Below are 21,126 nucleotides of genomic sequence, written 5' to 3'. Positions count from 1 at the left end.
AAGCTCTAGCTCTTTGATTGGTCGCCGGAACAGGAAGTGCGAGTGGGCGGGGCTTGAGTTTCGCGAAGGGCTTGGGAAGGCGAAATGGAGGGTAGTGTGTCTAACATAAAGATCTGTAACCTGGCCTACAGCGGGAAGCTGGATGAGTTGAAGGAGAGCATTTTGGCTGATAAATCTCTGGCTACTAGAACTGATCAGGTAAACCAGCCCGAGGGCCTGTCGCCTAGCAGCGGGTGTCAGGGAAGCCTTACATGGCTTCCTTCCGGGTCCTAACTTGGTGTGAGGCCACTTCTGAGCTCCTCCTGCCCACTCCTCCCTCTTGTAGCCTTTGGTTATACCACAACTAGCTGTCCAACTGTAACCCTTCACAGACTTTGGGGGCAAGGAGGAGGCTAAGCTTGCTGAATTTCATATATTTCTAGAACATTCGCTGCTTTTCTCAGAAATTCCCAGAGTTAGGAAGAGAAAGCGCGACGGAGATCTGTGAAGAAAGCTTGTTAGGCGGCTTTTTCTTTAGTTGTAATCCTAGTCAGTGGACACGTGTAACCATATGCCTGTTTTTGTATGTCAGGAAGCTTGAGAGGAGCCGGGAAATTCAGTCAAGTCGAAAAAAACGGGCATAAATGAAATAACGGCACAACATGTCTTACTACATAGTTTAAATCCCCCAGAAAGAAGTTTACATACTCATTTTAGAGCATGGAAGGGGAAGGCTCGATAGGACTAGCTGGGAAGGGCTTTGTATAGAAGGGGACGTGGTTTACACTGTGAAGAAAGAATGGGGTTCCATGTGGGGTGAGTGAACTGAGGCAAACAAAAGAGAATGGACATTGGGAAGTGTTTCTGTTCCGACCAACTAAGTCTCGTGTTTTTATCATGACTTTCTAAATCATAGGTTACTTTCTGTGTTGATAGACAGTCTTAAACATTAGTAAGACAGTACATCATACTTCAGAACTTCCATGTTGTCTCTTTTAGAAAAGAACTCGAAGACACTTTTTTTTTCTGGAATTTTCCTTTATTACTCAACAGGAGAATTCCCTTACGTTCTCCGCGTTTGCTTTTGGGATGATCTGGTCATGTGGTTTAAATTTAATAAAGTGAATTAAGACTTAATCCACTAAAAATAATGAGTCCACGACATAAAAGCACGAGTTAATCAGGATTAAGACGTTAAATACAACAACCAAATGCTATTAATTTATGGACTTTATTTGCATCCAGATTTAAACCACCTGGAAATGGGCTTGTAGGAGACTATTGGTTTTAAGTGAGTTAATATATTTATTTTGTGTAGGGTTTTTTTTTTGTTGTTGTTATTTAAGATATGGTCTCCCTATTTAATCCAGACTGTCCTTCCAATCAAGTTCCTCCTATCCACCAGCCTCCCAAGTTCTGGAAGGTTTGCATTACCACCCATGTCAAAGAGTTAAGAAATGTTACTTTAAAAGGTCCAGTAATGGTTTTGTGTGTGTTTGTTTGTTTTACAAAAGTACTTTTATTTTTTAGGTGCTGAAATAATTAGAGCTGAACAGTCATGGCCTTTAGGATTCTGTTTTAAAGAAACCTCGGCAGGACTGAAGAGGTGGCTCAGTGGCTAAGAACACATACTTCCTTTCCTCACAACTTCCTGTAACTCCAGCTCCAGGGGGATCCAGTGCATCTGGCCTCCCACGCCCATGTGGTCACATGCACAAACCCACCCACATGCACACAATTAAAAGTAAAATAAAAAGTTTTAAAAGAAACTTCAACTAATAAAATCTAGAAGTAAATATGGCAAGGTTTTTGTTGTTAAATCTAAGTAATAGGCACTTGATCTCTGTCACATTCCCTCTGTTTTATGTGTATTTGAAATTTTCATAAAGTTGAACTGCTGTCTGGGGACACTGACAGGGAAGGCCACAGGTGTCCACAGCCATGAGACTTCCATCTAGCTCCCTTCCTGGGCACCAAAAGCATCTCCTCCCAACCAAGCAACTCCCTAAGAGTCACATTCAATCAAGTTCATGCATACACACATTTATACACACAAACACTCTTATGCATACACTCTCATACACTCACATTCACACTCATATATACACACACACTATATAAGCATACATACAATCATCACTTTATATTACTCAAGACTAAGAAGTACAGCAATAGGCACAGATAGGAACTCTCTTTAAGAATCATGATTCTTAACTTTAAAAAAAATTATTGCACTGATTCTGTGGGGTGTTATCATAAAATAATCTCAACTATTTGTATAAACATACCTCATTTTGTTCTCCATAACATTCATGTGTTCAGCAGATATAGTGGCATATGCCTGTAATACTAGCACATAGGAGAAGGATTGAGAATTTCAAGCTAATGTCAGCTACATCAAAAACAAAACAAAAGTTCACATGTTCTCTGTAGAGCCTCTCACTTGAAGTCTGTGTGGTAATAGAGATTTCATAGGCACAGAGCTCGGGTAAATTGCATGACCCTGGATAAGTTGCTTATGTGAAGTAGTCTTAGTTTCTTTATGTGTAAAGTGGAAGATAATAGGCACCATATAGAATGATGGAAGTCAAAAGAAATGATGCATAGAAAAGTAGCACTGCTTCACAAGGGCGTGCATAAGCATTGTAAACAGCAAATCTCCATTTCTGCCGATGTATTGAAATCAATGCTTTCATCACTCTATCCTGCCCAGAACTACTTATATTCATGAATGTTATTCACCCCTTGTTACTAATACCTTGGCCTCCCAAATGCTAGTAAGTAACATGGTTGAAGGTTACCTACCTGAGGACCTGGTGCTCTCCATTTCTTACTATAGGTTTGCCAGCATCAGTATTTTTTCTGCATATTGGTCTTCAACACTGTTAACAGCTTTGCTCCCCTGTTTCCCATATAGGACAGCAGAACAGCACTGCACTGGGCATGCTCAGCTGGTCATACAGAAATTGTTGAATTCTTGCTGCAACTTGGAGTGCCAGTGAATGATAAAGATGACGTGAGTACAGGGCAATGCTGATAAGCTCGGGGTTATCTTTAGACTCCAGCCTTGTATTTACTGAAGCTTGAATATTAAGCTCATCAACAAACTTCTAAGGTTTATAAGTAGGAAGTTACAATATGACCTTCGTGAATAGGCATGGAGTTAACAATGCCATTCTTTTAGAGTGCTAAAGAAACTATAATTCAGGGTGAGAATATAGATCAGGGCTTATCACTGTGAACTCTAAAAGACTAAACATTTTAATGTTGACATTGCTGGTAAATATTGCCAGAATAATAAAAGCTCAGGTATATGTGTGTTACATAGAAACATTTATTATAACGATATTGGTTCTATTTAAGATAAGACTTGTAGGAGCTGGAGAGATGTTTCAGTAGTCAAGAGTGCTTGCTGCTCTTGTAGAAGGCCAAGGTTTGGTTCCAGTAACCATGATGGGTAGCTCACAACTTCCTGTAGTTCCTGCTTCAGAGGAGCTGATACCCTATTTTGGTCTATATGCATATATACATAAATAAAAGTAAATCCTTTAAAGAAAGATAAGACTTACAGAAAACTGACAATGGAACCTGTTTTATAGGCACAGATTAATTTTCAGAGATATTTACTGAAGTAACATTTATAAGAGAAAATAATTTTTATGGAAAAATGATTGAATAACACATAGTGTACATACTTTGTAAGTTAATCAGTCATTTCAAAGAATGACAGAAAAATTCTCACAATATAATGGTAAGTAGAAATTGTGGAAAACAAACCTCACAGAACTTCATATACTCTGATTTTAGTTTTATTTTTTAAATATTGTATGGGAAAAATGTATTAGAATTAGTCTAGTATGCCATACCTGTGTTATAGGATTGTGGCTACTTTTAAATGACTTATTTTGTTGCTACTGATGTGTATGTATTTGTGTGTGCCATCTATGTGCAACTGCCTGTAGAGGCCAGAAGAGGGCATCAGATTCCCAGAGGCTGGAATTACAGACCATTGTGAGCTGCCTGAACCAAACACTGGTACTTTGGAGGAGCAATAAGTGCTCTTAACCACTGAGCCATTATGCCAGCTCACGTTTTCTTTTACATACATTTTTGTTTCCAAATTTTTCCACAATGCTCAGTGTTGAATGGAAGGAGAATATTGTTAAATTATTCACACAACTCTGTAAACATTGAATAAATGCTAATGTTCATACTTCTGTCCCTTTTTTACCTTGGCTTTTTAAAACCCACCTTATATACAGGCAGGTTGGTCTCCTCTTCATATTGCTGCTTCTGCTGGCCGGGATGAGATTGTAAAAGCCCTTCTGGTAAAAGGTGCACATGTGAATGCTGTCAATCAAAATGGCTGCACTCCCCTTCATTATGCAGCTTCGAAGAATAGGCATGAGGTATGGTTCTTATCCTTGTGGTTGTTTCCTTTGAGTTTTAAACCTGATGAGAAAAACGGATTGCTGCATTGTTTACTTGCTGTCCTTTCCAGATTGCTGTTATGTTACTAGAAGGTGGAGCTAATCCAGATGCTAAGGACCATTATGACGCTACAGCAATGCACCGGGCAGCAGCCAAGGGTAACTTCAAGATGGTTCATATCCTTCTGTTCTACAAAGCATCCACAAACATCCAAGACACTGAGGGTAACACTCCTCTGTAAGTGACAAGTAGCAATTGTTTTCATTCTGATTATAAGTGCAATACATGCTAAAAGAAAAAAAACAGATCAAAAGGATACCAAACCATGACAAAAATTAAAATTACTTATCATTTTGCCACCCAAAATACTGATATTTAAGTATTTCCTTCCATTTGTTTATATGCAGCTATGTATATATAGCATATAATAGCAAAATTGAGGTCATGTAAGTAATTTTAAGTTTTAATCTCATAGCACATTGTGAGTATTTTTCAATTTCATTAAATACAGTTAAACATTTATGATGGCTGCTTACAATCCCACTTTATGGATGTGCCCTGACTTAATCATTCCTGATATTGTCTATGTAAACGTCTTTGAGCTTTTGACTATTTTAACTAATGACACATTGACATTGACCAATTTATTTCAAAACCTTTGCCCATATTGTGGATTGTGAGCTTAGTTTAGAGTCCTAGAAATCGAATGATTGTCAACAAGTACACATATTTCAAGGCGGATTGCTTCCAGAGGAGTTGTCCCATTGTTCCCTCCAAACAGCACCTTGACAGTGGCTATTACCTCCCCATCAGCACCAAACTTACCCTTACGTTGTATGAAAAAGGTAACATTTCATGGTTAAGACTTACGTTTTTGCTACTGATTTTGAAATATATTAATCTCTAAAATTGTAAGGTTTTTGTAGTCTTTCTGTTCCCTTTTAGAAGAATTCATTCATTTTCTCAGAATTTTAAGTGTTCTTGACACAGTAAAAATAGGATTTATACCGTATTGGTTGAAAATATTTTCTCAGTTTGTCTCTTTGTTCATGAGTTTTCAGCTGTCACAAGTTATTAATTGCTATGTAGCCAAACCTATAATTTCCATCACAACTAGAAAGTTTTCTCTAATCCCAAAACTCTTAAATCCACATAGGATTTATTGATGTGGATGACTTGAAACCAACTTTTACCTTCATAGATTTTTTTTTATATACCCATTTATTTTCCTTTGTTGAATAATGACCATTTTGAATCAGAAATTCTGGGTATTTTTTGTGGACCAGAATAAGGTACAGCCTTTCCCCCTCTGACTTTAAGACAGCTTTTTAAAGTATTGTTTCCAGGGCCTGAGCATGGTGGCACATACCTTTAATCCCAGCACTGGGGAAGTGGAGAAAGGCAGATCTCCGGGAGTTGGAGCCAGCCTGGTCAATATTTCAGGCTAGCCAGGGCTCCATAGTAAGACCCTGTTTATAAAAACAAACAAACCTGGCCAGCTGTGGTGGTGTATGCTAATTCTAACAATGAAAGGCCAAGAGACAGAATTCAAGACCAGCCTAGTCTACATAGCAAGCTCTTATGGTAGCCAAGGACAGATATGGAAGGTCCTGACTTAAAACAAAACCAGTATTTTTTTTTAATTGAAAATAGACTCTTCTCTCATACAGTATATCCCAACCACAGTTTCCCCTCCTCCCACTCCTCCTCATCTTATCACCTCATCTGTCTCCTAGATTCACCTATGTTTCCTCTTTAGAAAAGAGCAGGCCTCCATGAGACAATAGCCAAACAGGACAAAACAAGACATACTAAGACAAGGTGAAAACCCTCACATTGAGGCTGGACAAGGGGGGAAAGAGTCTCAAAAGCAGGCAAAAGAGTCAGAGACACACCCACTCCCACTGTTAAGAGTCCAATTAAAACACCAAGCTAAACAACCACAGCATGTATACAGAGGGCCTGGTACAGACCTTTGCAGGCCCTATAATTGCCACTTGAGTCTCTGGGAGCCCATATGCACCCTGCTTGTTGATTCAGAGGACCATGTTCTAGTGTCCTCCATCCCCTCTGACTCCTATAATCTTTCCTCCTCTCTTCTGCAAACTTCCCCCATCTCCAAGGGGAGGAACCCAATGGAGACCAAGAAAAGCATTATTTTCTTATTCTTTAAAAATCTTTCTTATAGGCCCATGTGACTTTTTAAAATGAATATTCTAACTTATTTCTCCATGAGTCAATCACATACTTCTGGAAATAGTCTAGGAATTGTATAGTATAGGACCCTTGGAAAAAGAAGGCTTTAGGACTCAAGGGATACTGTTCTTCAGTATAGATGCTGCCATTTTCAACTACGTTAACTGCAAATATTAAGAAACCTGGCTTTCTTCCCTCATAATTTCCTCATCTGTAATAATATAGTAGTAATTTCTCCCTCACTACATTAATGTGAGGGTTAAATAAAATGCTGTGTTAAGTGCCTAATAGTTTGCCTGTCAAACTGTCTAAGTGACTGGCAGAGGTTGGTTTCTTTCCTCAAGCAGTTAACTGTTGAACTCTCCCATCATAACGAGAACTTTAACCTCTATGACAACTTTTACTGCAAAACAGTGCTAATTATACCATGATTGGTCAATGTAGATATACCAATCAAGCAAAATCAGATCTTTTCAATTGTTTTTCTGCAAGTTGCACAAATTGTTATAGAGGCAGGATATAAATTGAAACCTCTCTAAAGTTCTTAGTACATGATGTATTTGGAGTAAATTCCCATTAATCTCTGTTGAAAGAGGTATTTGTGCCTTAGGATAGCATTTAAGAGCTAATCAACTGCTTGAATAGGACCAGGATTATGATTTATGATCTGGTATTGCATAGCTATTCTAGTTAACTTTAATTTACAATCTTTCTCATGCCCATTGAGTTCCCTTCCCTGATTAAATAACTTCCCAGTATTACACCTGTCCAGTGAGAAGCATTTTGGAATGGAAACTCCAACCATTCTGTAGAAGTGGTAGTGACTAATTGATCTTTGTTATCCCCAATTTCAGACACTTAGCCTGTGATGAGGAGAGAGTGGAAGAGGCAAAATTGCTGGTGACCCAAGGAGCAAGTATTTACATTGAGAATAAAGAAGAAAAGACACCGCTGCAAGTGGCCAAAGGGGGCCTGGGTTTAATACTGAAGAGAATGGTGGAAAGTGAGGCAGCTTCTATGTAGTCTGCATGTGTTTTATTGTCCTCACTGTCCTGGAAACCGTTGTACTGCTGACAAGGCATCTTGTATATGTGAAAATGTTTTCTTACCTTCATAATTTGTTGTATCACTCCTATTGAAATACTTTCCAGGCAATGAAAAACTGGTGAGCTTGGTCTACTGATGTCATTCATTAAATCTTGATTACTTTGGAGTAAGTGGTTGTGGCTGACCTGTCTTGAGCGTCCTCCCATGCACCTGCTGACCCTCTATGGGCCAGAACAAGTTCAGAAAAGGCCCACCAGCTGGGCCAGGTAGTTCTCGGGAGCTTTTGAGCTTTCCTCTGTGTAGTCACAACAAATCCTGACCTGTTTCCAAGTTCACTCAAGAGACCTATGCCAAATATTTCTCTTTTTTTCAACTACAAGGTTAATTTATTTTTGTTACAGGAGGAAGTTCTATATTTTAGAGGAGCAAATTTTAAGTTGAATTATATGTTCTTAAAATAATGAAAAACAAGAGCCTACACGCCCACGTGCCTTGTTAACTAGCTGTTCCCTCTAAAATAAGGCATATCATTTTAAAAAAAAATTAAAAGTGTCTATCTTGACTGACCTTGTATTGAAAAGAATTGTCAAACTTATTTGAGAGATGTATAACAAAATTATATTTTGTATTTCAAGTACTACAAACTTGTATTCAAGTATTATATACAATAAACTGTTGAATCTCCCAATTTCTCATTCAAGTCAGTTACACATTCACTTAAACCTTGAAATCTTGAGCTAAGATATATTTCCCAGTTTGGGATAGTTCTGAAGTCAATAAAATTAATAGAGCTTAAACTGCAGCTAAAATCCATCAAAATTAGTAATCTTTTGAATTGCCAGTTAATATGGAGTGTATGGAAGTTAATTATGCGCTTGAACTCTATTTAGAGAAGCATTTTATTTGATTAGTAGTCAGCAAATGCAATCCAAATGACTCTTCAAATTAATTTTAGTTTTCGTTTTGTGCTTGCAATTATTGCTTGAAAGATGTGATCCAAGTATATCCACATACTTTTTTTTTTTAATTTGGGGTTACAGATTTAAATGCCCAGTAACTAAAATGAGTTCTGTACATATGAGCTGTATCACTGTTACACAGAACTGTGGACATGTCTATTCTGAGTGCTAATCTTATATTTTTGGTTGTGAGCCTAGCCTTTAATGGCTGAGCCATCTCTCCAGCCCACGTGCTAATCTTTACTACACTGAATTGGAAGTAGTTTATGAAAGAAAAATTTACTAAATGTTAGTGCTAAAATTGATGAGGAATTAGTTATTGCTAGAGGTTTTTTTTTTTCCTCCCCATTATTCTGTTCTCCTCAGGAAAGGGGGAGGTTCCCATGGATATCAACCTGCCCAGCGTATCAAGTTGCAGTAAGACTAGGCACATCACATCATCTCCAAAATTGCAGCTCATTGAGGCAGCCCAGCCAGGGGAAAGGGATCCAAAGACTGGCCAACAGAGTCAGAGACAGCCCCTGTTTCTGCTGTTAGGAGTCCCACATGAGGATCGAGTTGCACATCTGTTACACATCTGCAGAGGGCCTAGGTCAGACTCATGCAAGCTCTCTGGTTGGTGGTTCAGGCTCTGTGGGCCCCTATGGCCTCCGGTTAGTTGAGTATGTATTTTGAGGTGTTCTTGACCCCTTTTGACTCCTTCAGTGCTTCCTTTCCCTCCTCCATAGAATTTCCCAGGCTCTGCCTAATGTTTGGCTTGCGTCGCTGCATCTGTTTGTATCAGCTGCTGGATGAAACCTTTCAGAGGACAGTCATACTAGGCTCCTGTTTGGAAGCACAGCAGGATATCATTAATAGTGTCATGGGTGGGCTCCTTCTTATGTCAGGGGTCTCAAGCTGGGCCAGTCATTGGTTGGCCATTCTCCCAATTTCTACTCCATCTTCGCCCTTGTACAACTTGTTGGCAGGAGAAACTATAGGTCTAAGATTTTGTCTGGGCCAGTGTCCCAGTCTCTCCATTGGAAGTCTTTTCTAGTTACAGATGGCCATTTCAGGCTCTATATGCCCCACTGCCAGGAGTCCCAGCCAGGGCCTCCCTTATAAATTCCTGAGAGCTTCCATTGTTCTAGGTTTCTAGCTCATCCCAGAGATGCCCCCATACATTGATTCTAGTTCTCTCTTCCCTGAGCTCTCTCCCTACATTCCTCTGACCTGAACTCTCCTGCTCCCCTCTCCACTCTAACCCTACCCAGCACCCTGCCTCCACCGAACCCTGATGTCCACTCCATTTCCCCATCTCAGTGATTCAAGCGTCCCCCTTTGGGCACTCCTTGTTACTTAGCATCTTTGGGTCTGCAGATTGTAGCCTGGTTATCCTGCATTTTTTGGCTAATATCCACTTATCAATGAGTACACACCATGCATGTCCTTTAGTGTCTGGGTTACCTCACTCAGGATGATCTTTTCTAGTTCCATCCATTTGCCTACAAAATTCATGATGTTCTTTTTAATAGCTGAATAGTATTCCATTGTTTTAAATGAACCACATTACCTTTATCCACTCTGTTGAGGGACACCTGAATAGCTTCTGGCTATTCCAGATCAAGCTACTGTGAACATAGTTGCACATGTGTCCCTGTGGTACAGTGGGGCATCTTTTGAGTATATGCCCAGGAGTGGTATAGCTGGGTCTTGAGGTAGCACTAGTCCCAATTTTCTGAGAAATTTGCAAAATGATTTCCAGAGTTTTTGTACAAGTTTGCACTCCCACCAGCAATGGACAAGTGTTTCTCTTTCTCCACATCCTCACCAGCATGTGCTGTCTCTTAGGTTTTTTATCCTAGCCGTTCTGATGGGTTTAAGATGGAATGTCATAAGTGGTTACACATTCTCAGATGCTGCCTATACACCAGATCAGAGAGGGCAGGGCAAAGTCTACAATGGGTGGGATCTGTAGTCTGCCCCTTCCCTCTTTGGTGTCAGACATCACTGTATGCCAGACAGAGGAACATGAAGGAGAGTCTGGGAGGAATGTATTCCACTGGACTATGGTCCAGCCTGGAATGTCAGGAGTGCTATATCTCTTAGAAAAGGAATAAAGATGTTTGGGCAGTCAATGCAGGGCAGGTAGCCAGGGCCATGGGTACCCAGATAACTTTAGCATCAGCTATGGCAATGTCAGAAGCCATCACTCTGATGTGAGCCTCTGTGAGCAAGGAGGAGCCTAGGCAGTCTGACGGACCCAAGGTCCAAGGATGAATGCTTCATAGGGGAGAGCCTTCCCCCAAGTGTTACAGCTCAATAAAAACAGCCATTCTCTGAAGGTCCTTGGTGAAATAACTTGTGCATTTTATTCCATGTGGATAGAAATTGGATGAACCTTGGGGAGTGGGCTGAGATTTGGGTGGTAAATACATTTTATTAACTGAGGCTAAGATGCTACTGATGCTCAATTTGCATGGGGAAGACTTCCGGGTGCTGTAGTATGTGACTGGCTGCCGGTAATCACCTAGGTGGGGGTTATGGTTATGTGCCCCCAAAGTAGGCATGGAATCAGGGAGGGAGTTTAGCTCTACTCCTGCCATCTCAGATCTCTGAAATTTCCAGGGTTTGAGCATGCTCCACCTGGACAGTCCCATGCCCATTCTTCTGGTGGCATGGTTCACATGCACTACACTCCTAGTCATTTTAATTTGCATTTCCCTGATGACTAAGAATGTTAAAAAATTAAGTGCTTCTCAACCATTAGAGATTCCTCTGTTGAGAATTCGCTGTTTAACTCTGTACCCCATTTTTAATTGGGTTATTTGATTTGTTGATATCTAGTTTCTTGAGTTTCTTATAAATTTTGGATATCAGCCCTCTGTCTCAGGTAGTGTTAGTGAAGACCCAGAAGTAAACCCAAACACCTATGGACACTTGATATTTTTTTTTTTTACAAAGAAGCCAAAATTATACAATGCTACAAAAAGAAAGCATCTTCAACAAACAAAGCTATGTATGCAGAACTTTTTTCACTTTTAGCACTTAGGAAACCAGAGGGGCTTTAGGAGCTGCATGTTAGAAACACAGGAGTAACAACTAGGTGTTAGACAAACGAGATGTTTGCATGTAAAAGAATCCAAATACATGCATATATATCACCCTGCACAAAACTCAAGTCCAAGTGGATCAAAGGCCTCAACATAAAACCAAATACACTAAATCTGACAGAAGAAAAAATGGTGAATAGCCTTGAACCATTTAGCACTGGAGACAACTTCCTAGACAGCTCAGGCACTAAAATCAACAATTAATAAATGGGACCTCATGAAACTGAAAGCCTTCTGTAAGGTGAAAGACACTATCAAAAGGACAAAACAGCAACCTACAGAATAGTGGTTTTTAAAAAAAAAAAAAAAAAAAAAAAAAAATAGGATCAGAATGTATAGTCTTGTCTCATAAGGCCTCATGAGACCTTTCCCTTTTACAAATTTTGAGATTTGTACAAGAAACAGTACAGATTGAAGTAAATTTTGGGAAATAAGTCTCTTAATATTACTTAGATCAATTAACTATATAAACTAGGATATTAATGATTCTGATATGATCAAATTGCTACTTGTTCCTATAGGAAACAAAACTCACAACAAAGTTCATTCAGTTCAGTAGGTCTTGAACTCAAAATGAACTCAGAGAAGATGGGAATTCAATTGTGACATCAACACAAGAACATAACATAGGAGAAATAGGTTAACAGAAACCGGAAACAAAACCTAAGGTCTTATTTCTGAGTGTAGATGCATGTGTTTGAGTCTGAGCTTATCTGTGTGAATTAAGTGCCTGCTGAGGCCAAAAGAGATCATCAGCTTCCCTAGAGCGGAGTGAGTACTGGCCGACATGGGTGCTGTGAACTGAACTCGGGTCCTCTACAAGAGGACCTGCTCTTAACCACTGAGCCATCACTGCAGACCAGAAATGGGAAGATTGCTACATAATTTCCTATTATAGAAAATTTAACATCTCAGTTAGGCTCTGTATTTGAGGTGAAGCTGTGACTCACTGTGATAGGATGCCTTGCTTCAGCTCTATGATCCCCAGTATTTTTATTCCATAACTTCTCAGCTACAATGAATTCCTTACATGGTTATGTCTATTCCTGTCTGTTTTCATATTCTTTTATTTTTAAGCCCCCAAATCAGTCTGGTGGTATGTTTGCTATAGTACTTTGGGGGTTCATGGCTTCAGCTTTACAGTTCTGTTGACTGCCTAAAATTGAAAGCAGAACTTGCTGTCTTTTAGATTTTTTTTTCCAAGTCCTCAAAGGGAACCATGATTCCCACAAAAGCTCCCCTGAAATGATAATAATTTTTTTAAAATCACTGAATCAATTGTCAGAAGATACAGATCAACAGCAGTATACCTCTTCTCTAGTTTGTAAGATTTTTAAAATATCTATTCTCATTATAATCTTTAAGAAAGAAATCTCGATTTCATAGATAAAACTTCCAGAGCTAAGAAACAGCCAATCACAAAACCCAGCTTTCCTGGAACCCAAATTGTGTGTGTGTGTGTGTGTGTGTGTGTGTGTGTGTGTGCGCGCGCGCGTGTGAGTGCATTTCATAATCACCAAGATTAGGTGTAACGCCTACCTACCTACCTTGCATTTTTCTTTTAAATTAGCAGTGGCATTGCATCTATGCATTTTCACTCCTGTGTTTCTAACATACAGCTCCTAAAACCCCTCTGGTTTTCTAAGTGTTAAAAGTGAAAAAGTACTGCATACATAGCTCCTACAGCCTTTGGAATTTCCTGGGTGTGAAGAGCAACCTGTTCCAGTGATCAGATCTTGATGGCCTTCTGAACTTCATAGTAAGTAGGGATTGTTAAACAGAATGACATAATCATGACCATAATCTTGGAACTCTGGGTTCCATCTTTTTACAATTTCCCCTATCCCCTGGTACTGAATGGTAGGTTTAAGTAAGTTTACACATGAAGATTCTATTAAAAAAACAAACAAACAAAAACAAAAAAATCCTCTAAGCTGCAGGTTTGACAAGCTTCCAAGTTGCTGAACACATCCACATGAAAGGGGAGTCATGCACCCTGACCGCATGGAAACAGACGTTCCTATGCACAAGACCCTATTGTACCTCACCCCTGGGTACCTTTTCAGTTAGTTGCTCATGAGTGTCTTCTGCAATGTCCTTTCCAATAAAGTGGTAAATATAATTCAAATGTTCTCCTGAATCCTGTGAGGCAGCAAAAAGCTTATTGAACCTCAGTAGAAAATTAGGAAAATTTCCAACTTGTGCCCAAGTCACATGGAAGTGTGGATGGCCTAGACAGTGATTTTGAGTGGTATCTGATGTAGAGAACTAGAGAACGGTTCTGTGCGAATAATCCCTTGACATATGGGGTCTGTACCAACTAAGGTAATGGCAGTATTGAATTCAATAGTAGAGGATACAGTTGTTGTCAACAGCAAATTGCAGTATTGTTTGGTTTTGTTTTGAAAATTTTGTATTGTTTGAAAAATTTGGTATCCTAAGTTTTTCAAGCAGATATAATACTTTTTCCTTTATTGACATATCTTTTAGATACTCTTTCCTGGAACCCTCATTGTATTCTGCATCCTTTTATTGTAAACTATAAGCCTTTATTTTAAACCTTTAAAGATGAATAGGGTTATTGGCTGTTTCTTTTGATTCTTTTATGATGCCTTATAACCCGTTTACCAGTATATACACGTTGTAAAATAACTTTTAGTTTTTCTGTTTTGTTTTTCAGACAGGGCCATACTATGTAGCCTTAGCTGGCCTAGGACTGATTATGTATCCCAGGCTGGCCTTGAGCTTCTACCTCAATTGATTTATGGTGATTGTCCTACCTCTCCTGAGTGCTGGAATTGAATGCATACCTGGCCTGAAAAATACTTTTCTTAATAAAACTTGTGTTTGTTTCATTGTGATTACATTGGCACAGTTGAAAGAGCAGTATTATACTGTGGGGCCATGAAAGGGGTCTTGGGTTTTGGTAGAAGCGCTGGCTGGAAGTAGCCCAGAGACCCTGCTATGGACAGGCATCTATTCCACCGTGCTCCCAAAATCCAGGCTCATAACTCGTGGCGTGGAACTCCATTAACCTGCGCCATTCAGTCACATAGTACATGCAGTCCCTCACAGAGAGGTTTACATAACCTCTAAGTGTTAAAAGTGGAAAAGTACTGCATACATAGCTCCTACAGCCTTTGGAATTTCCTGGGTGTGAAGAGCAACCTGTTCCAGTGATCAGATCTTGATGGCCTTCTGAACTTCATAGTAAGTAGGGATTGTTAAACAGAATGACCTAATTATGACCATAATCTTGGAACTCTGGGTTCCACCTTTTTACAACTTCCCCTATCCCCTGGTATTGAATGGTAGGTTTAAGTAAGTTTACACATGAAGATTCTATTAAAAAAACAAACAAACAAAAACAAAAAATCCTCTAAGCTGCAGGTTTGACAAGCTTCCAAGTGTGAGGTTTACCCTACACAGGTAGAGGGCGTGACTACAGGCTTCAGCCTCAAGAGATTTCTATACTAATGAGTTACCTAAAGGCCAGGGGGCGTGGCTAATTAAGTGACCCTCCTCCCCCTCTCCTTCCCTATTTAGGTCAGGTCCCCCTTGCTTAAGTGGGAGGTGGGGTGTGCACATCCAGATTCAACTATCATCACCATGTCAATAAAGCTCTTGGAACCCCAGACTTTCTCATGTTAATGGGGCCTGCCATCGTGCTGCTGTTCTGGAGGATTTCTCTGGTTCCAGTCACAGGAGGTGTCATTCAAGCCAAGTGAGTAGAACAAGTAAGCACTTCCCAAAGGGGCAGTCGGGGCTTCTCTTCCCCCCTTGTCTCTCTCAACAGCCGGTGCTGTGTGCAGACCAAAGTCAGTCAAGATCCCAAGCTCCTGCCACTCTGAGTCGTGACAGACAAGTGGACCCACAAAGCAACAGAGAACTCATGCCCAAGCTCAGCCAAGCACATTCGCACATGGGCCATTCAGTTTTTTCCCTACATTATACTTGAAGCCTGCATTAAGATGCAGTCTTGAATTTATGTCTTTGGCTATTTCAGCTCTCTTTTACCCTTTCCACTGGAAGCTGGGTGAGCATACATAAGGACAAGTTCAGTTTTGCAAAGCTGTTGCCCAATTCCTGATTTCCAAAACAGCAATATCATTTTGCACTATCTTGCAGATTCAGCCCCTGTCACTGTCAGGAGTCACTGAGTACTACTAAGCTCAGAGTTCTTTATTTACCTCCTGAAATTCTTGCTGAAAGTTCACCAGACTTGAATTGCACACAGGCTAGTGCAGAAGGCAAATATTAGCTTCTTAGGAGAGGTGTCACCCTATATTCTAGAGGCCACATGCAGTGTTGATAGGAGTGATTCTGATCCACTGGCCAAGAATCCTATTTTTCATTATAGATCAATAATTTGGAGTCTCTCCTCACAGCAGTGCAAATTCGAGTTTTCCTCTCCTATAGTCAACGTGTTACTGTTGGTAAAACACAAGCACTTACTTAACAGAACGCTATATTTAAGAACTTACTATAGTTAACAAAACTATATTTTTATGAGGACAAGGGCTGATCCTAATTCAGCACACCCCATACTTCCAGAATCAGCAGCAGTTCCTAGATCATTATAGCTCTTCAATTTATGCCTAGGGTGTCACTGAATAAAGGAAGAAATTAGGGTCTCTAAGGGTATGAGGAGGGAGTTGAAACGGAGGAGAGGAAATGTAAGAAGAGGTGGAGGATGTGATCAAATCTGCATATAAACATGGATGGAAGTGTTACCCTCTTTGTTACCCTCCAGAACTTAACATTAAAATCCTATTGCCAAAGACACTACATGGAGAAACCAACCTGATACTCACCTGGAAAGTTCATACCAATTCACTAGCATTATATAATGCTGGGACACATGCTATGCATATTACTTGAAAACAAAGTAATCATCAGTCTTACCCAGCTAGGAATCCTGAAAGTAACAGTAACAACCCATATGGCAAGATGTGGCCCCTGCAGCAATAGTGACATTGATATCATTGGAGTAAACAATTGTTCTTTGATTGGGTTTAGGACTCATTCCACACGTTGAAACACATGGCTGGTACTATTTGACCCAAGAACTTGTTGCTAGACAGGTCATAAGCCCTAGAGGAAAAACTACTACTATTACTTTGCTTCATAGGCTTATGTCATGAATTACTGACATTCAACCCAAGCAACAGCCATCTTGGGAGTTCAGCTGTGCCCCTTTGTAAAAAAGCATCCCAGCTGGGCTTGTTGATGGTTTACAGACCACTTCTCTCCCTGCCTGAATATCCAACTGCTCTCTACTAACTAGCAATTCTGCATATGGCTTGTGGGGAGGATAGAGACCAGGGAAGACTATATTGGGTGCTCTATCTATGCAGCTATGATGAGGCCCTCACACTGCTGGGTAAGGCTTTCCAGTATGGTCAGTTGGGGGAAGATAAGTAACCCCTGTAAGTAACCCCTGACCTATGCTCTCTGTAAGCTCAATAAATCCATTGGTTGCCTGGAGTAAAGTTTAGAAGAGTTGTGTCCACTTTGTCACTGGAACCTTAAAAGGGGTAGGCATTGCTTACATCTCCCCATGGAAGGGAATTTTAGTAACAGCATAGTATTAAACTGAATTCTAATGACTTATTATTATATCTACAGATTGTTACAATCTCAACCCATAACAGAGATGCTTCTGTTTTTGCAGTATATGGCAGTTAACGTGAAGACTCTAAGTGGCCAAGGTGCAAATAATAAAAGACTGTAAAATACTCATTCTTAAATGTGATGTCTATATCACAATCCCTATTCCCAAGACTCAGAAACATTATAGAAGAGAAAGGTGGCAAGATTGTAAGAGGTAGTGGGTGAGTACAAAGAAATGATGTTCTGCAGATGAAACAGACCAGTTCCACATAGAAATGCACAGTGGTTGTGACAGCATGCACAAGACCTGCAAGAATTTTATCAAACCAGACAAAAATCTACCACTGAGAGAGGAGGTCCATGATGTCTCACCCCTAGCTAAAGGGCTATTGGCAACTGCTAGCTTCTGGGAGAGAGTTTTCTTTAAGGGTATGGTTCTGGTAGGCTGACTATGCTCCAGTAGAAGGCCACATGCAGAAGAGTATATGGGCAGTAGACATTATAGTTAATGTTTTTTAAGAGGACACAAAGTTGGGTGGGTTAGGCTGTTTGGAAAACCTGGCCATTTCTTCAAGATCGAACTACAAGCTGCCTGGTGCCTACTTGCTGAAAGGACTGTACTGTACTGCTGGTTCATGCCTGGTATCTGCCTGTCTAGAGGACTGGTCTGCAGCTGCTGAATCCTATTTGGTGTTTGCTATGGGACTGAACTGCTGCCCAAGAAGATTGAGCTCTCCCCCGGAAGAACTATTGCTGAACAGGTCCACTTCCCCCATATCCTAGTAACTTTTCTCTTCCACTATATCTGCTGGGTGGTGGGCTAGAGGACAGGTTGAACCCTTATTAAAAGCAGGTTGCAAAAAATTTATGCCTACAGATAGCTGTGGGTTTTTTTTTAAGTCCCAGAACTGTCTTTTAACACCCTACAAAGGAACATGGACAACACATTTGAGATGCTAGGACAATTACCCACAGGACAAGCAGAATAGACTTCAAGTGTGCCTCAACTAAGGTACATCTTCTAAACCTCGGTTGCTAAAATTGAGCCTGAAGGGTTTACTGCCACTGTCCCTTGACATGTCCCTTACTCCCCCAGTGTGGAATCAAATCAGACCAAACAAGGATGAATTTCTCCCTCAGTCGTGGGACTATGGAGAGCAAACCAGCAGATGGTTAATTAGCAATGTTGTCATGGTTTGAATATGTTTGGCCCAGGTAGTGGCACTTATTAGGAGGTGTGGACTTGTTGGAGTAGGTGTGCCACTATGGGTGTGGGCTTTAAGACCCTTGTCCTAGCTGCCTGGAAGCCAGTCTTCTGCTAGCTGCCTTTGGAACAAGATGTAGAACTCTCAGCTCCTCCTACACCACACCTCCCTTGGACACTGCCATGTGCCTGCCTTGATGATAGTGGACTGAACCTCTGAACCTGTAATCCAGCCCCAATTAAATGTTGTCTTTATAAGAGTTGCCTTGGTCATTGTGTCTCTTCACAGCAGTAAAACCCAAACTAAGACACATGTCTTCAGTGAATATTGTTGAGAGACAATGGGAGAAGTTGTAAGAACTAAAATATAGTCTCAATGGGCATGGCAGAACTTGCCTACAAGTCCAGAACTTAGAAAGCTGAAATAGGAAGGTCATAAATTTGAGGCCAACCACAGCTTCATGATGAGACCCTATCTCAAATCAACAAGATGGAGCTGTTTATGCCAGCCATTTCAAAAATAACAAAGTGAAGAGGCTATGGAAAATGGTTCTTATGCATGCCTACCTGGCATTAACTAAATGTATTCTAACCTTGGTCCCTAGTTACATTCTGTTTATTTGTCAGACACCAATATCTTGCACCTCAAGACCAAGGTGTTAAAACAGAAAGTGGGGGAAGAGGAGGAGCTGGGGAGAGCAGAGATGTAGGAGGATGGAGAGACACGCAGGTATGGAGAAAAGTCGTGGGTAACAGCTTTTATTTAGGTTAGCTAATTGGGAAACAACTCTCTTTGTATGGGCATATTGTTATTGAGCATTACCAAGCATATAAAGCCTTTAATTAATCTTTAAAAAAAACAAAGTGGGGAATTGTAATCAGCCTAACAAGAATGAAGACATTTTATAGAGATACTTGTGTCACTCAATCTATCAGATTATTGAAATAATGAACACCAAAGAAATGGGAATATCCCCAGGAATCTTATGCTGTAGAAAGAGAATGGGTCCAGCTAGAGAGAGACTGTATCACTCAGAAAGACATTTCACACAGTTCTAATAATTTAGCAGACCACCTTGAGGATGAGCCTGAAGCCCTTGTCATAGGCAAGACCACACTTTCAAAGAAAATGTTTCTCTCTCTCTCTCTCTCTCTCTCTCTCTCTCTCTCTCTCTCTCTCTCTCTCTCTGTGTGTGTGTGTGTGTGTGTGTGTATGTGTGTGTGTGTGTGAGTGTGTGTGTGTGTGAGTGTGTGCGTGTGTGTGCGTGTGTGTATGCGAACGCATTCTCGAGAGCGAGTGTTCCTTTATTTAAATTTTAATCGCACTTCAAGACACTAAAGATAAACTTGGAGGAGGATTCGTTGGATCTCTTTGTCCCTCTTCCCAAAGTAACTACATAGAATAAAACTTCTTTTTTCTACTTTCTACTCTTTTTTTAAAAAATACTTGAGTGGATTACCTTATCAACCTGGGTGAGAACACTGGATAATAAAATTTCATATTCATCAGAGAAGAATAGTTACAGAGAAGCCAGGACTGAGAAGGCTAGGGTAGATGTAATTCCTGAGAACCAAATCTTGACTATATCAACCACCCCAGGGCTCAGGGAACATATTAGAAGAGGGAACAGAAAGAATGTAAGAGCCAGAAGTCAGAGAAGACTGGAGTGAAATAGTGTCCTCTGGATAGGAGAAGACCACAGCACTCATGAACACAGAGCAGCTGTGGTGACCTGCACAAGACCTGTGTAAGAGCAATTCTGAAATCTGTCCACATTCTAGCATAGAAAGGGGCTTATAAGCTCCCACCCTTAACTGAAGATCTATTGACAGTTAATGGCTTCTTGGGAGAGGAGTGCCAGTTTTAAGGGTGTAGTTTCTGATGGGTTGACCATACTCCAGTCCTGATGGGTTGACCATACTCCTGTAGATGGCCCCACACCCAGGAGTATATAGGCAGCACAAAAATGGACTTAATGTGTTATTTTTAAAGGGATATTAAGTTAAGAAGTGTGGTCATATGAGGGTGTATTTGGAAAGCATTTGAGGGAGTAATATGGGATGAATACTACCAAAATATACTCTATGAAATTCCCAAATAATAAAAAATACTGTATTCAAAAATACAAATCAACTGCATGTTGACACATTATGTGTAATAAGCATTTCCAATGGCTAGGGGGGTCCATAGTCTTTAGTAGACTCCCAAGGTGATCTGGAATCTCAAAAATGTAAAAAAAAAATCATTCACCCAACTGTTCATCAGTATTCAAATGGAACAGTTCTAGTGAAGACAGGGCTATTTAAAACCACCAGTAGTGACCTCTTCCCTAGTCAACACTGCTCCATCAGAAATTTGGGAGTATAGTCATTGACTATTTCAGGTCAATCTCTCTTCCTATGATTGATCCCATAATGGAAATGGACAAGAAAAAAATAAATTTCAGCTACTTGGCTATTATAGCAATTTTAGTATTAGTTTACAGTATCTAAAAGTGAGGTCATTCTCAGGACCTTCAGACGTTTGCTTCCTTTTGTACATTAGGCACTATATACAATGGCAGTGCATTATTCTAATGCAAAATATGCTTTAAGAATTCCCCAA

General features: G+C 40.2%; 2 protein-coding genes across 3 annotated transcripts in view; one reads left to right on the top strand and one right to left on the bottom strand.

Moving 5' to 3' along the window:
- Positions 1 to 2,922, bottom strand: part of Atg4a (autophagy related 4A cysteine peptidase) — a 54,037-nt gene extending 51,115 nt beyond the window's left edge. Inside the window, exon 1 of the mRNA XM_076918199.1 lies at positions 2,785 to 2,922. Coding sequence (XP_076774314.1) covers positions 2,785 to 2,806 — 22 coding nt within the window. The 5' untranslated portion in view covers positions 2,807 to 2,922. The remainder of the gene's footprint in view (positions 1 to 2,784) is intronic.
- Positions 16 to 7,819, top strand: Psmd10 (proteasome 26S subunit, non-ATPase 10). 2 transcript variants are annotated; one of them, XM_034485114.2, is made up of 5 exons: positions 16 to 198; positions 2,897 to 2,995; positions 4,242 to 4,388; positions 4,481 to 4,647; positions 7,461 to 7,819. In XM_034485114.2, the coding sequence occupies exons 1-5, from the start codon at positions 85 to 87 to the stop codon at positions 7,627 to 7,629; spliced, it is 696 nt and encodes a 231-aa protein (XP_034341005.1). In that variant the 5' UTR covers positions 16 to 84; the 3' UTR covers positions 7,630 to 7,819. The 2 variants fall into 2 exon arrangements, with proteins under 2 accessions (XP_034341005.1, XP_034341006.1); XM_034485115.2 differs by having other exon boundaries at positions 33 to 198; positions 4,481 to 4,568.
- The last annotated feature ends 13,307 nt before the right edge of the window (positions 7,820 to 21,126 follow it).

This window comes from Arvicanthis niloticus, chromosome X (assembly GCF_011762505.2).
Source record: "Arvicanthis niloticus isolate mArvNil1 chromosome X, mArvNil1.pat.X, whole genome shotgun sequence".
Classification (NCBI taxonomy): domain Eukaryota; kingdom Metazoa; phylum Chordata; class Mammalia; order Rodentia; family Muridae; genus Arvicanthis; species Arvicanthis niloticus.
The sequence above is the reverse complement of the archived record's forward strand: the minus strand, read 5'-3'. Positions and strand labels throughout refer to the sequence as shown.